Genomic DNA, 16,526 nt, shown 5'->3' on the forward strand with positions numbered 1-16,526 from the left:
GCCCCATGTACCCACTTTCTCCGTTGTCCTTGTGGGTTTGGCCCTGATGTCCTCAGCAGCCCTTGGCTCCAGGCCGGTGCTGGAGACAGACAGCCGCCTGGGGGGCTCCCCGGGGACTGCCTAAAATTCCTCCTGTGGCTAGTGGCCAGGGTAGACGTGCTCTGTCCCTTCCTGCAGCCCTGGCCTTCCCAGCCAGTCAGGAGGAGGAAGGAGCAGAATTTGTGCACCTGCCCACTGTGGGGTCGTGGCACAGGGACCTGGCCATTGGCCACATGTCTCCTTGGCGTGTGGCAAGGCGGCACCTGAAAACATCTGTATCAGTCAGAGCCCCAGCAGGAAACAGATGGCACGCTCCATTGGGATAATTTGAGAATTTAATGAAGGGTCTGTTTACCCAGGTGTGGACGAAGGGGGGGGTGCAGTGTTGGGGAAACCACAAGGGAGAGCAGTGTGGGCCATGACCACCCTTGGCCGGAGAGGGCCTGGTCAGGACTGTGGCCTTCAGTGGAGGGAGGCTACTGATTTGCACTGATTCTGCAGGGAAAGACCGAGAGAAATGAAACCCCCCCCCCAACTCCCTGTGATCTGTGCAGGGCTGAGGGGGCTGAGGGGTTGAGGGGGATGAGACGCTGCAGACGTGTCCATCGAGATGGAGATGGAAGATGGCTAACCCAAGGTCTGTCCCCTGCTGTGAGACAATATGACCATCAAGCTTCCCAGGGACAGGCGACCCAGTGGAGAACTGGTCTCTTCTACTGGGGAAGAGGAGTAAGACCTGCTTCTTTGTACCTCAGTTGCCCTGTGACCTCCATGGCCCCCACCCCTGCCTTATCTTCTTGGGTACTTCGTGCTTTCAATAAATAGATCTTAAGGCGGGAAGCGTCCTGGGCTCTGTGCTGGGGCCGCAGCGGTGCAGACATGTCAAAGTCCCCCTCGAGGGGCGTCTAGTCAGTGGAGAGACTCACACAGGCTAGGGTGTCGGGGGCGGGGGCAGGTGACCTCGTCTCCACAGCTGGGGGGTCCCAGTCTCTTCCATCCGCCACAAGGTCTCCGGAGTCAGGGTTCCAGGCCCTCCTTCAACTGCCTGTAGGTCTTTCTATCCCCTGGAAGTTTCCTGAAAGTTCTTCCATGGGTCTGCCTGTAGCTTCTCCTGCTTTCTAGAGAATCCAGTGGGTCTGGTTTAGAACGTGCCTGGGGATGGATTGTGCAGCCTGGGGGGAAGTGGGAAGGAGGAAGTTTTGGGGCAAGCCTCCCATGGGGTTCCTGCTCTGGCCCTGGATTCCCCTTACCCTGTGACACCCACAGCCACGGTGACATGGGTCTTCTCCACAGTTAGCAGAAAAGGAGGGGAGCTTGGAGCCACACGGCCCTGAGGTCTCTGCTTTCCCACTGGGGGCGGGGAGGGGGTGTCACATAAACTTCAGGGAGTCTTGGGTTCCTCCTCTGTAAATGGTTTAACATCACTGGGCTCCAGGGGTGGCTGTGAGGATCCAGAGCTGATAAGGGGACCGCCTAGGGCGGGGCCTGGTGCACTGGGGAGTTCAGCCCCAGGGGCTGGATTAACTGTCCCTGGGGTACAGACCCTGTTCTGAGGGCCTTGGGGGAAGCCTCACAGCCCCCTCCGTCATCCCTGCCCTCAGACAGGGGGCACCCACCTCCCCATCTCTGCGCCCATGGGAACAGGCCGAGGGGCTACTCCTCCCACGACGGCCCCCTCCTCCCCATCACAGCCTTCCTGCTTGGTGGAGGGGGTCTCCCTTGACTCCACATGCATGCCTGGCCAGGCAGCTCCAGGGCTGGGCCGAGAACCTTCCCCCAATCCCCACCCAAGAAGCCACGCCTGCCCTTCCCACCCCTTCTCCGCTCCTGCACACACAGACATACTTGTCCTCCGTTCCCTCCAGAGGCACCCAGGGCTCCTGCCTTCTCCTCTCTCCCTGGGCCTCTATTACTCCATCTCTGACCCAGGACAAGGATAAAGGGAAGGGCCTCCTGGCTCCATCCCGTCTGTGGGTCCTACCAGCACATCACATGATCTGTCTTCTCAAAGCCAGCCCCTTCTGCTCCAGAACCCTCCATGATAGCCCCTGGCCTTCATTCTAGGTGTCCCTCCAGAGCCAGGCTTCTTGTCCCCAGCACACCCCCTGCATGTCCCACAGTGGTCGGACTTCCTGCCTCCCCACCTTCGCTGGGGCTGGTCCCCTGTCCAACGGACCTTCTTTACCCACTTCTATGCCTGTCCCCCACCTCACCCTGTCCTTCAGACGCCAGGCAGCTTAGGCTGCTTCCTCTGAGCTCCCTTGGCCTGACTCTAGGTGCTACTTCGGGACCAACACCACGGTGGGCACACAGTTGGCACTTACTGTTTGCAGAATGAACAAGGGACAGTTCGGCCATTGTCTCCCAGGCTGAGGGAGCACTGATGGTGGGAGGGTTTCCTGTGCCAGGGCCAAGTTCAGCGCCATAGTGCCCAGACCTCCCCAGATCTCACAGCAGCCTGGCCAGGAAGGCACCATTGTGCCCTCTTTACAAACACGGTGACCGAATGTTGTGGAACCTTGCTTGAGGACTTGTGGCTCAGAACAAGGAGAGCAGGGCTTTGAACCCAGGGCCACCTGACTTCGGAAAGACCGTTAGAGAGTCCCGCTTTCATTTGGGGCTGTCTTTTTTCCCTGGAGGATTTTCCACCCATGGAGGAAACAGGCCTGATGTTCCCCTGCTCTCCCTGGGCCCTGAGAACTCAGCCCCAGCTGCCACTTGGGAGTGTTCTTTCCCTATCGCGGGCCTCAGTTTCCCTGCCTGCAAAGCAAGGAATGACAAGCCAGTGTCAGGCTTACGTAAGCCACTTTTGGTGCCCCATGACACCTGTTCGAATCCCAACTCCACCATCTTTGGGGACCAGTTATCTGTCTGCACCAGGCCTCTGTTTTCTCATCTGCAAAATGGGAACAACTGAGCTCAAGGGGCTATGAGCTCCAGCTGAGCCTCCTTGGTCAGGGCCTCTAAAAGGGCTCCTTGTTAGGGTGATTGTTTTCAGCTGCCCCCAGGGGGCTGCTGGATGAGCCTCACCAGCTGGCCCTGGAGAGGGTGGGATGGGAGAGTGGGGTGCGTGGGGAGCCGAGCCTGGAGCCTGGGCCCTCCCACCCAACTGCTTCCCCCACACACAGGGCCCCCCACCCAGCGACAAAGCCGTGGCACTTCCTCTCCCCGCCTGGCAGGCTGCCTGGGCCAGCCCCTTCTCTAAGGAAGCGCATTTCCTGCCTCCCCGGGCTGGGCTGGATGAGCCGGGAGCTCCCCACCGCTGCCGGTCATACCCCAGCCTCCATCCGCATCCCCCGGCCAGGACTGCTGCCACAGCCGCCATCCGCAGGAGCCCGGCACCCCCTCCCCGCTCACCCTTTGGCCAGCGACCCCTGGCCCGGCCCTGCGCCCCTGTGCCCACTTCTCCTGACCCCTCGGCCGCCACCTCAGAAGGCTGGAGCAGGGACGCCGTCGCTCCGGCCGCCTGTTCCCCTTGGGTCCCTGTTCGCGCCCACGCCGGCCCCCACGCCTGCCCGCAGCCCTGCCTCTGGACACCGGATAAGGCCCAGCGCACAGAGCCCTTGGTGGACAGCATGGACCGCCGCACGCTGCCCCCGGTCGTTGCCCTGCTGCTGGCCGTCTGCAGCCTCAGGCCCACAAGTAGGTGTCCAGGGACCCTGGGGCCGGGGGGCGGGGGGGGGGGAAGGGCAGGTGGCGGCGGCGGTGAGATTCGGCCCCAAGTGTCCCCGGCCTCTAACCTGGTCCTGACCTTATGCCCAGTGGGGCTGTCCTAGGGGGTCTGGACAGCCCAGTGTGGACACCATAGGGTGACCAACCCTCCCGGTTTGACAAGACAAAGAACTTTTAGCCCTAACCGTCTCAAGCAAACGGGTGTGAGTTATTTGCCTCAGCCCCGGCCTCTGGCGTCTGCCCTCCTAGCTCTGTCCAGTTTCTCCCCAGGAAGCCCATGTCCTAGAGTGCTGTGCAGCCCTGGGAGGGTCTCTTGCCCTCTCTGAGCCTTAAGGGTCCCATCTGAGGAAGCTGTGGGGAGGAGGGTGTGTGGATTCACAGTCAGCACTAGGGCTCTTGGTTCAAATCTCACATGGCTGCTTCCTGGCGGTGTTGGGGGATGGCCTTCGGGCCGCTGAGCAAAGTGGGGATGGGGACAGAATTCCTCTGGGGCTGTTGGAGGGGGCAGCGTGCTTGTAGAGAGAGCTCGGAGCAGGCTGGAGGATTCTGTGTTATTATTGCGGCTTTATGTTCAGCTTTAAGGTCCTGCCTCTCACCACCCCAGGGCCTGTGAGCGGCCCCCAGAACACTCTTGAACTTAGCACTCTCTCTCTGCCTCTACTTACCCTCTGTTCCTCAAGATGCGGCAGGGTGGGGACACAGGCCCAGACTAAGTGTTCTGTGGGGACGGCTCAGCCTGGGGGCTTTTCTAGACGGTCCTGGCTCTGCGGCCTTCTGACACTGACCAGAGAGGCTGTGAGAAGCTGGGGACACCCAGACCTCCATCCTACTCATTTGGGCCTTGCCGTGTCCGCCCCTCACCTACCTGAAGCCACAGGACAGTCCTATGGGCTCTCCTTCACCCACGGCATATCCAGAAACTCCCTAAAGGATCTGGGGTTGGCGGTGGGAAGAGAACAGCCGAGGCCACCTGCCTACCTGATCCCACCTTGTGGCATTTTAAAGTCCCCAGTCCTTTGGTCTCTAAACCCCTACTTCACGGCTCACAGGAAACTGTCACAGCCACTAAATAACCTAGCACAGATTTGACCCTAGACTTATGGCTCCTAACCACGTGTAATAAGTATGCACCACCACCACCCCCGCCCAATATAGCTCCCAGCAACCCTGCAAGATGGCTGCCTCCATCTCCCCATTTTCCAGGAGAGGAAGTGGAGGCCGTGACCTGCCAAGTTCACACAGCCCAGACAGAAACCCACCTGAGCTCCACGATAGGCCTCCAGGCCACCCTGTCTTTCTCTCACCGCTGCCACGTTGCTAGCTTGATAATGCTGTCCTCTCATCATTCGAGAAAGATCCATGTAGATCTTCAGGGCCTGTTTTTCTAGGATGGAAGGCAGCGGTGTGCTGGCAAATCATGAACAAGGAGGTGGAGGGCGCTGGGGATGGTGTTTGTTAATGTCCAGGGTGTGAATATTCCTCTATGGTCGATTTCAAGCTACCGCCTCAGCAAGACTGCAGGAGGGATGCGGCAACCCCCGCACTTTGTCCGATATTTTTTACCACATCGACGCAACAGACATTTGACCTCCAGAGCATAGATTATAGTAAAGTGTAGTAAAATAATTAGGAAGTGATGAGTTGGAATATTTATTACCATTTTTTAAATATTTCTTTTTAAGCTTATACAATTAAATTTTTTTAAGATTTTTAATCAGGGTGTCTGGGTGGCTCAGTCGTTGAGCATCTGCCTTCGGCTCAGGTCATGATCTGAGGGTCCTGGGATTGAGGCCTGCATCGGGCACTCTGCTCAGCGGGAAGCCTGCTTCTCCCTCTCCCACTCCCCCCGCTTGTGTTCCCTTTCTCACTGTCTCTCTCTGTCAAATAAAAAAATAAAATCTTTTTTTTAAAAAGTTATTTTTAAGTAGTCTGTACACCCAATGTGAGGCTCGAACATACAACCTTAAGGTTAAGAGTCTTATGTTCCACTGAGCCAGCCAAGCACTCACAGATTTAATTTTTTTTTGAGATGTTATTTATTTGTTAGAGAGATCATGAGCAGGTGAAGGGGCAGAGGGAGAGGGAGAAGCAGACTCCCCACTGAGCAGGGAACCCAACATCGGGCTCAATCCCAGGACCCTGGGGTCTTGACCCGAGCCTAAGCAGATGCTTAACCTACTGAGCCACCCAGGTGCTCCCCAAAATTTAGTTTTTAATACTGTTTGTGTTTAACAGCCAGTTGGAAAAATTAATAATTTATTCGTCTGCTCCTGGAAGTTGGTACCAGTACCCCAGTGATCATAGGGTTCAAGGGCATTCCAAACCATCCAGCCCAATTCTTTGATAGTCTGGGAAACTGAGGCTCATGGAAGGCAGGCAATGTGGAACTCAGATCTCCACGCCAGGGGATGGGGTAGGAGGGACCCTCACATCCTCAAACAGGACTGAGAAATGGGTCCCAAACAGATCTAAGAATGGGTCCAGCCTTCTGGGAATGCAGTTTGGCAGAATTTTTCAAAACCCTAACTCGTGTATGCCCTCAGCCTTCAGCCCTTTGGCGCTGCTTGTCCAACTCCGTAAAGATCTGTATGGCCCATAGGTACCTGTAACAAAACCCCAACTGGAAACCACCCTAATGTCCATCAGCCTGGGTCCTAGCAAATGAATCTGTATTCAATGACATGCAGCCGAAACCGAGAAAAAGCTGAATTTGTGTCTGTTCAACAACAGTGACTCCGTTCGTGTCAGAATAAAATAGTAACCGTGCACGGCACGCATGGGGACAATCCTGACGTCCCTGATCTCCAGCACAAGCTTTCTCTAGGGAATTCTCTCTAAAAGTGTCTCTAAGACACTTTTTTTTGCCACATTGGAATGCTTTTTTTCTCTTTAAAGGACAAACATGTAGATTTTTATAAAGATCCATTTAGTTATATAGTCACTTCAGTCTACTCCTCAAAGAAAACCGATAAGAAAGGGAAAAAAATCACTTCCCAAGTTCCTTCATTAATATCAGTATTGTTAGGTGGGTTTCCTACTAGTTTTTGTCCAGCTCTTTTTTTTTTTTTTTTTTTTTTAAGAATTTACTTTTTTATTTGTCAGAGAGCATAAGCAGGGGCAGCAGCAGACTCCTCGTTGAGCAGGGAGCCCAATGTGGAACTTGATCCCATGACCGTGGGATCACCACCTGTGCCAAGGGCAGACACCCAGTTGACTGAGGTGTCCCTTTTGTCTAGCTCTTGAAGGTAATTTTAAGGAAGATGGATCAACATTTGGGAGACTTGGGCACCCTTCTTTTGACCCAGAAGGTTTCTATGTTGTCATGTAGACCCCATAACTGTCCCTTTGTGGTTCCAGAATATTCTTTCTCTTCGATGTGCCATCCTGTCATTTGTCTAACAAATCCCTAATTGTTGAAAATTTAGGTGATTCCCCCGTTGAGGCTAGTTATAAATACCACCGCCGTGCACGTTTTTGGTACATGCACCTCTTCCTGTATTTTGGAGCATTTCACTTGGACAGAGTCCCAGAAAGAGGGTGGGTGCTGGGATTTGAGGCCCGTGTCGGGTGGCTGGGATCAAAGTGTGGAGAAGCCTTTGCTAGAAGATGGGGCAGAGGCAGGACTTGGAACCTGGTGCTGCCCACCACCTGTGTGGGGATCTGGGCCTCTCCAGACATGGGGCAAGTGACACAGCACAGAGACCACAGATGCCCATCTCTTAGAGCCCACATTTCAGGGCAGCTTCCCATTTGCCAGGAGATAAAAGAGGAACTGTGTGAGCCAGGAGCAGATGTGTCCCTGGGGACAGTGGGGACATGACCGTTGAGACTCTGTCTCATCTCAGCCAGACGGAGAGCCCCAGCTCCAGCCCCAGCTCCGGACCCATGCTCCAGGGTTGAGCTGACTTGATACCTGGGACAGGGATGGGGGTGAAGAGACAAACATCCCTGCTGACACTGACCCAGCCCCCACTCTCGGCCCCCACCAGCTCTAGACCCGATGTGTACCATCAGACTTAACCTTCACAAAAGCCCAGGGATGCAGACATTTCTGTCTCCCCCACCTCACAGCTGAGGAGACTGGGCCACAAGTAGGTGAAGGAATTCTCCCAAGTAACAGCCCAGGAATGAGCAACTGGGGCTTGCGCCCAGGGTCTAACCACTGCCCCATTCTGCTTGAGGGCAGATGAGGTTTGGTCCCCTTCTTGCCCCGACACTGGTCCTCCCAGCTAGAGTGCCACTGGATCAGTCCCAACGAGAGGACTTTCACAACAAGGCTTTGAAGGTTGAACAGAAATTGACCAAGAGGTGGAGGAAAGGGAGACCATTGGTCTGGGGGAGAGCAGGGCAGCTGCAGGGAATGAGGTGTGTTTGGAGGAAGAGCTTACTTCTCCCAAAGTGGGTGTAAGTTCTCATGAGAGCAGTTGCCAGTCCTCCTGCACCACCAGCCTGCAGAGTCCTGCCCCTGTGTCATCGGACCAACTTTCGCAGCAACTCGATGAGGAAGCTGTTGTGATCACCGTCATCCCCACTGTATGGATAATAACACGGAGGCATGGAAAGGAGGCTGAAAGCTGGCAGAATCAGGATCTGAACCTTGGCATCCATCAGATCACTGCACTATTATTTTTTCAAGATTTTATTTATTTATTTGAGGCAGAAAGAGAGCACATGAGCAGGGGCAGAGGGAGAGGGAGAAGCAGACTCCCCACTGAGCAGAGAGCCCAAGGTGGGGTTCTATCCTGGGACCCTAGGATTACAACCTGAGCAGATGGCAGATGCTTAACTGGCTGAGCCACCCAGACGCCCCAGATCCCTGCACTTTTTAATCCCATGTTAGGTGGTGGAGCATGGATTTTTTTTTTTTTTTTTAAGATTTTATTTATTTGACTGAGATCCCAATAGGCAGAAAGGCAGTAGAGAGAGAGGAGGAAGCAGGCTCCCTGCTGAGCAGAGAGCCTGATGCGGGGCTCAATCCCAGGACCCTGGGATCATGACCTGAGCCGAAGGCAGAGGCTTTAACCCACTGAGCCACCCAAGCGCCCATGGAGCATGGGTTTGACCCTGTGGGCACTGAGGAGCCACAGGGAAGACTGGAGAAGGGAGCCTTGAGGGCTCTCTTGTAGGTGCACTGAGCTGGAAGCTGGGTCATCTGGGAGGCTAAACTGGGACCCTGAAAGGAGCAAAGTGTGAATGAATAGCTGGGTAATTGAAGAAGAGGAAAAAAAAAACAGAGAAAGCCTGTGGAAAGGCTCTACCCTGGAATTAGGAAGGAATCAGAGCCACTGTGTTCAGAATGCTTACTGGGTACCAGGCAGACACACAGCTACGTGCCAGAGCCGGATTGCCTGGCAGCAAATACAGACCCTGACTCCTAATAGTTGGGCGACCTTGGGCAAATTCTTGTCCCTCACGGATCTTGTCTCCCCAGGCGTCAAATGGTTATAAGAGCAGCACCCACCCGTAGGGCTGCTGGAAGAACCAAATGAATGAACTCATGTCAAGCCTCAAAACAGTACCTGGATCTCAGTAAGCATGATGAAAGCTGTTTTGTAAATGGGGAAACTGAGGCTCAGAGAAGTTAGGCTTTTGCTCAAGGTGACCCTTGTTTTGAGGGGTAGAGCTGGGCTTTGACCCAGGTCGCCTGGCTCTGGTGTTGCTTGACCATTATTCCCTGTGGCCTTTCAAGGCGCTGGGGTGGCCAGGCGGAAATCCCCGAGGTGGCCCTATGCTCCTGGGTGGGGGTGGAGGAGGAAGGGGACAGAGGTGGGGAGGCAGCTCCTAGGTCTCTCATTCGGGGCCGGGTCACCCAGGCCCCTAGCGGCGCCTCCTCCAACCCGGGTCCCGGGAGGCCCTGGCGTTTCCCTTGGTGCCAGGGGATTGTTTTCAGCTCTGTCTGGGCCCGCCTCCGGCTCCGGGAGACAGGCCCGGGCGTCATACTCCCTCCTGTCTCCCCATTCTCGTCTGCGGGGTGGGGGCAGCCAGGATTCGAAAAGGCCCCAAAATAAATGGACCTCTTATCTGATCTCCCAGCCTGGCCCGTTATCTGATCATTACATAATGGCCAGGCCCGTGGCCTCTCCCGCTGACGGCATGGAGGAGGTGGCCCCCGGCGGCCCAGGCGATCCAGGAGGAACTGGGGTTCCTGGAAGTCTGGGGAGGGGGCAGGGAAAGTCCGAAGGAAAGGAGGAAGGCCCCGTGCTCATCTGCAGGCCAGACCCTGGGTCATGTGGAGAGAAGGGGGTCCGAGGCCCAGCCTGGTCAGCCATGCGCTGTGTGACTCTGGCCCATCCTGCCTCTCCGGGCCTCAGTCTCCCCAGCTGTGTAGGAAGGGTTTGGACCAGGTAGCAGCCAAGAAATCTGTGTGCGCTGATAGGGAAAGGGAGAGAGAGGGTGGGGAGCACTGAGGGGTTTAGTGGGTCATCAGGAATTGGGACAACAGGAGATGGTGTCAGCCCTTGCATCTGCTGGGATGAGGGCATCTGCTGGCCTGGGACACTAGTGACCTCCAAGCCAGAGGTCCCTCACCAGCAGACCGCCCCATCCCCCCACTTCACCCCTACTCCCCTAAGACAGTCCATTCTTCTCCAAGGACTGAAGTCAAATAATTGTGACCCAAAGAATCACCATACGCCCTGTTCTTGCGGAATCCTCCCAACAACCTCCGAGGGTTTTGTGGGTGCTGTCCTCTCAAAGGTGAGGAAACTGAAGCCCAAAGAGGGAAAACTGTTCACCAAAGCCACAGAGCTAGTAAGTGCGGGCCTGAGATTCAAACCCAGGTCGGCCTCGCTCCAGGGACCCTGCTTTGAATCAAACGCCATAGGACACTCGCACTGTGAGCCTTGCACACAGGACAGGACCAGGGCAAGGAGTTACAAGGCCTGGAGTCGCCAAACGCCCTTGTCTTGAACTTATCCCTCCCAAAGTGCCGCTGGTGGGTAGCGTGGCGGAGGCCAGGGACAGCCATCTTAAGTCCTTCTCTGACCTCCGGGGGTCCTGAGCCCAGCAAGGCTGGTTTAGGAGAAAAATCTCCAAGGCCTGGGATTCAGAAGAAGCCTCCCTACTCCCTCTTCTGAGCTGGCGACGGCTGGACGTGCTGCCAGCCCCTCCGCGCCCATCTTTGATCTCCAAGAAAACAGGAAGTGAGCGCGACAAGATGGAGACACAAACTTCCAGTCGCCCCTTCTCTGTCCTCCTTCCCTCCTCCGGAGCCCCCCCCCCCCTTCCTCGGCACATTCCTTAGGACGAGGTGTAGGGGCCTCATTTCCTCTTCCTCCTCTGCCGGGTCAGGGTGAAATTCCATTCCCTTCCCTCAGGACCTGTGTTTCCGGGCAGCCCAGGAGCAGGCTCCCGTGGCCCAGGCCTCCTCCCACAGCCGCCCTCTGAACCCGGGGCCACCCTTCTGGCTCCCTCCCTCCCTCGGGGCCTGGCGACTCTTCATCCTCCTTGGCCCCATTCCTCCCAGCCGCCTCAAGGCGCCGACGGGAAGTTTTCCTCTCCTGATCTTAGCTCTCATCTCCCTTGGGAGCGAACTGGCCAGAGGCTTGGGTGTGTACACCTGTGAGCCCAGCCCCACGGCTAGGGCTGCTGGATGCAGCAAATAAAAATATAGGACACCTGGGGCACCCGGGTGGCTCAGTGGGTTAAAGCCTCTGCCTTTGGCTCAGGTCGTGATCCTGGGGTCCTGGGATCGAGCCCCGCATTGGGCTCTCTGCTCCTCGGGGAGTCTGCTTCTGCTCCCCCCTCTCTCTGCCTGCCTCTCTGCCTACTTGTGATCTCTGTCAAGTAAATAAATAAAATCTTTGAAAAAAAAAATATCTAGGATATCCCATTCAATTTGAGTGCCAGATAAACAATGAAAAAAATTTCAAGTATAAATATGTCTTTTGTGATAGGATATACTTTCACTTTAAAAAATTAATCGCTTTTTTAGGGCCCCTGGGTGGCTCAGTGGGTTAAGCCGCTGCCTTCGGCTCAGGTCATGATCTCAGGGTCCTGGGATCGAGTCCCGCGTCGGGCTCTCTGCTCAGCGGGGAGCCTGCTTCCTCCTCTCTGCCTGCCTCTCTGCCTACTTGTGATCTCTCTGTGTCAAATAAATAAAATCTTAAAAAAAAAATTAATCGCTTTTTTATTTATTCAAATTTATCCCGGTATCCTGCATTTTATCTGTCAACCCTGCCCCTAGTTGCACTGTGACCTCGGGGGGAGACTTTTCCTTCTTGAGCCTTAGTTTCTCCATCTGTGGAATGGACAGAATGATATCCGCCTTGTAGGGTAGCTGTGGGATGCAGAAAACCCTAAGCCAGTGCCAAGTGCTAGGCGTTCCGAATGTGGGAGTGATTGTCACTACCTTATTCTCACCTGGGGCTCTCTCTGGCTGTGTTTCACCAACAGGTCTCGCAGAAACAGTCCATTGTGACCTACAGCCTGTGGATGCCAAGGTGACATACGTTACAAGTCAAGTTTCTAAGGGCTGCGTGGCTCAGGTCCCAAATGCTACCCTTGAAGTTCACGTTCTCTTCCTGGAATCCTCAAGGGTGAGTGCCTGGTGGCAGGGTTGGGGTTGGGGTCCCAGAGAAAGATCCAGGGCCATTAAGATGAAGGGAGCCTCCCTTGTGGCTGTCCCTGGAGCAGCAGCCTGTGTCCTCACCAGGGCCCCTGCCAGGAGGGAGACACGGGCATCTCACAGGGCTGGTAAGGGATGGCATTCTTGGGGCCAGCATCATGGAGGTCTTCTGGATGCCACAAGTCCCAGGTGAAAAGGGCTGGGTGGGGCCAGGGACGAAGTGGAGATGAGCAGTGGAATGGACCAGGTGAGCTGTCACCTGTGCACCTGTCGTGATAGAGGAGTTTGCTGCTTCTCGGCAGACTGAAGCCTCCCACGGGGCTTTCTCTCTGAGTCTGTTATTACCCCCACTTTTCAGAGGAGGAAACTGAGGCAGGCTTAGAGAGGTGAAGCCACATACCCAAGGCCAGAGTTGGCACTAGATTCTGGGAGATCCCAAGCTAGACTGTCCCCTGGCTCCCCCAGCAGATCTGGGTTCTCGAAGCATCTGGCCTGCTGGGGCTGGTGGCCGCACCTGGCTTGTGTGGCCTCAGTTCCTGATAGCAATTCAGTGGCGTCAGCTCAGGAAGCTTGTGGCCAGGCTGCTCCTGAAACTGTTGAGTTGCCCTGCGTTTGTGCAGCGATAAGACGGTGCCCAGACCACCAATATCGAGGGGGGCCTGCTCCCCACCGCCCTGCCTGCCACCAGGACTGTGGGCCTCGATAATCCCCGAACTGAGATAGTGCCAGACACACGTTAGATGGTTTCCAAAGCCATTGTAATTTTTTTCAAGTTTGGCAATGCTATGGGACATGAGATTGCCCTCCGTAAGCTCATTTTGTTTGCTCTGCTGAACAGGTCTCCGGGAGACCGGGATCCCCCGACCCTAATCACTGAGCAACGGGCCAGAGTCTGAGAAAAGCCCCTGCCGAGTGCCCAGGTCTGGGGGAAATAGACATGTAGAGAGCCAGCCAGGATCTGGGTGATGGGCGCTCTCTTGGGGAGCAGAGGGCAGGGGTAGTGCAGCTGCTCTGGGATTAGACAGGGCTTCCTGGAGGCAGCAATAGCCCTCCTGGCCAAGAGGAGTGAAGGAGTTGGTAGGGAAGAACTGAGGACAGAGTGAACGTGCAGACATGTGAGCAGACTCTGGTTAGGGTCAAAATGTGGTTCATGGTGACAGGAGCTTATAGGTCACCTTGGGACAGGGCTGGGGAGATGCAAAGTCCCTGCCACTGTATTGAGTCTGGTCTCCTGTGGGCAGTAAGAGGCATTGGAGGAGTTTTAGGGGCATGGGAGGACACCAGTGTAACGCATGTCATCCTAGAGATCATGACAATGGACCCTCCCGTCGCTCCCTACCTCCGCTGGGGTCTCAGTCCACGGAGCATCTGGCTTTCAATCGAAGAAGCCAGGCTATGAGCCCTAGGGCTGCCAGGCCTGTCTGCTTGAGGGGGGTGGTGGAGACTGGGGTTCCAGCCTTGGGTACATTACAGCACCTCAGATAGTGCCTGGCACGCAGAGGGGGCTCCTTCCCTCACTCTGCCACACACACACAGTTCCTGGGCCCAGGGACTCCGTGAAGAATCACTGAGTATCAGAATCTGGCCCAGGGCGCCTGGCAGATAGCAAATAGCCGTTTGCTGACTGCATGAGTGCATTCTGAATGCACCGCTAGGTAAGAACACGGGCCCTGCAGCCGGACGTCTGCACACTGAGCTCTGCCTGCCCGCCTTACAGCAGCAGGACCTCGGCCTCTTCTCTAGGCCTTGATCTTCCACGGGAAATATGGGGACGATTGTAATACCTCCCTCGCGGGGGGTTTGCAAGGATCCAGTGGGGTAGAGCAGACAAATATTGGGGGCAGGGCTGCCAACAATGATATCTTGTTGTTATCATATGTTATTATCTTTGGCCTCTGGGTCTCACCTGTAATACCCTCCTGTTTCCCCGCATGCTTCAGTTTCTTGAACATGTTCATGTCAGTCTGCTAATTTGATCCCCACAGGTGACTGCGGCCAGATAGCTAAGGCAGGGGCTGTGAATCTCTTTTCAGAGGGGGCAGCTGAGGTCCAGCCGGACAGAGGTGGGCCTCCCCATCAGAGGCTCCTGGCCTCCCTGCCCCCAGGGCCCACGATCCCTGCAGACCCTGTGCTGTGACATGGAAGGCACCTTCCTCTCCAGGTAGCCCCCTGGAGTCAGGTCCACAGCCTAACAGTTGTCCCCGCCACCCCTCCCAACAACAGTCCTTGCCAGCTGCCTGCTCAGTGCCCAGCCTGTGTCGGGCATTGATGGTGTAGAGAGAAAGCAGCCCAACTTCTGTCTGCCCTTGAAGCACTCCCAAGCCAGGGGAGGCAGAGGTGGGCATCCGCAGCCCCGGTACTGAGTGATAGCGTTGGCAGTCAGGGGAACACGGGGCTGTGGAGGGAAAGGGGCATTAGTGAAAGGCTCTCGGGGTCGAGCCAGACAGAGGGAGGGGAAGGGCATTCTGGGCAGAGGGCACTGCACAAGCAAAGGCCCAGGGCCAGAAACAGGAGCTGGCAGGAGGCGCGTGGGCGGCAGCTGTCTCAGCAACCAGCCCAAGCCCTCCCGACCTGGGGCTGCCGTCTTCAAACCCTGGCACGCGGAGATGGCTTTCCCCTCCACCCCTGTGTAGCCTTTGAGCCCTCAGATTTCCTGTGGGTGGGCGGCAGAGGAGCTGTGGCCGCCAAGAGGCTCAGGGAAGAGAGGTCTGCATCAGACAGATGAGGGGCCACTGGGCAGGGGCTCTATCTCGCTAGGTCCCCGAAGGGCAGGCCGGAGCCCGGATTCCGGGAGGGGGCCCGGGGTCACATCCTGACCCGTGGAGACAGGAAACTGGCCTGGTGTCTCAGCGATTCCCGTCAGACTGACTGCGCGGATCTGCCGTCCTCCTCACAAACCCCAGGCTGCCGGGACCGAGCTGGGGCAGCCGCTGACTCACCCCGCTTCTGGGCAAACCCGGAGAGCCGAGGACACCCCCCCCCCCCAGCAGATGCCGGGCTCTTGCACTGACTCATTCCTGACCAGAGGGGCAGGCAAGGCTGCTTGGGCAGAGAGGGAGAGCAGGAGGGGCCCAGGGCTCCCCGAGATTGTTCTGGGAGGCTGCGAAGAGCTGTAGAGGGCAGTGTCACTCTCTGACCTAAGCAATGAGAGCCCCTGTTCTGGCGCCACAATGGCCCTTCTCTGACCCTCTTCCAGTTGCACCCCTGCCTCCACCCCCCGGGTACCTGTAGGGCCAGAGGGATATGCCCACCCAGAGCCTGTCCCCTGTGCCCGGGTCCATGCTCTGGGTCCCTGGACTCCAAAACTCCCGGCCCATATGCACTGAGCCTCCTCCCAGGGCCGCCTGGGGCTCTTTCTTGTCCTATCCTAGAGGGGGCACTGCATGGCTGGTAGAAGCTTCTCCAGGGAGGTGACTATGTTTGGGAGGAGGGCCTGGCAGAGCTGGAGCAATCCGGCTGGGTTGCCCACATCTGTATTCATGAAGAGGAGGAGGCAAAAGAAAGGAGTGGGGGCTGGGATGGGGGGGCGGGGGGGCGGGGGGCTGCCATTCATATTCTTATCCCAGGCCCTGCAGATATGAGGGGTCAGTTTGGTGGCAGGGCACGGATGGGGGGGGGGGGGGGAGGCAGCAGGCTGGGCGGGAATGGTGTCTGCTCTCTCACTGCTGTGTCCCCGGGTCCAGCTCAGGGTCAGTCTGGCGGTCACTATCAGGTGGCGGGGTGGATGGATGGTTCATGGAAGGAAGGAGAAACACACATGAGCATTCGCTGAGTGACCTCGCCACGGGGTCAGCGGTGGCACTCGCTGTGCATCTCTGGCTGTGGAGGGGTGTCAGTCTTGGTCTCTGCCGAGCTCCTGGATAGAGCTGTGCCTACTTCCTGTGCAAAAGCCCCAGGCTGGGCCCAGCGCTGGTCCTCTCAGATTGGCAAATGAACGGGGGAGGGGGAGGAACAGGGGCTGACCAGGGGTCCTCTGCTGGGGAGAGCAGCACGTCTCTCCTGGGAGGTTCTGGAAGCCCACTCAGGGTCCACCTGGCTAGGGACCACAACTCTGGGATACCAAACATGGGGACCCCAGGAGGCAGGATAAAAAGCGGGGGCCACATGATACTAGAACATCTCCGAGCCCACCTCCTCGCGACACAGATAGGGAGATGGAGGCCCAGAGAGGGGAATACCATAGGGAGGCGTAGCTTCGACATGTCCCAGTTCTTCTTAACTGTGGCCCACCTTTAAAGCCAACCTCCCC

General features: G+C 56.6%; 1 protein-coding gene across 2 annotated transcripts in view; it reads left to right on the forward strand.

Annotated features, from left to right (window-relative positions):
* The first annotated feature begins 3,247 nt into the window (after positions 1-3,247).
* Positions 3,248-16,526, forward strand: part of ENG (endoglin) — a 30,867-nt gene continuing 17,588 nt past the window's right edge. The window contains exons 1-2 of one of the 2 annotated variants that reach the window (XM_059143309.1): positions 3,248-3,681; positions 12,106-12,248. In XM_059143309.1, the coding sequence (XP_058999292.1) occupies positions 3,615-3,681; positions 12,106-12,248 (210 nt within the window). In that variant the 5' untranslated portion in view covers positions 3,248-3,614. The remainder of the gene's footprint in view (positions 3,682-12,105; positions 12,249-16,526) is intronic. The other variant, XM_059143308.1, reaches the window with a different exon arrangement.

The sequence above is a fragment of the Mustela lutreola genome, chromosome 12, assembly GCF_030435805.1.
Source record: "Mustela lutreola isolate mMusLut2 chromosome 12, mMusLut2.pri, whole genome shotgun sequence".
In the NCBI taxonomy this organism is placed as follows: domain Eukaryota; kingdom Metazoa; phylum Chordata; class Mammalia; order Carnivora; family Mustelidae; genus Mustela; species Mustela lutreola.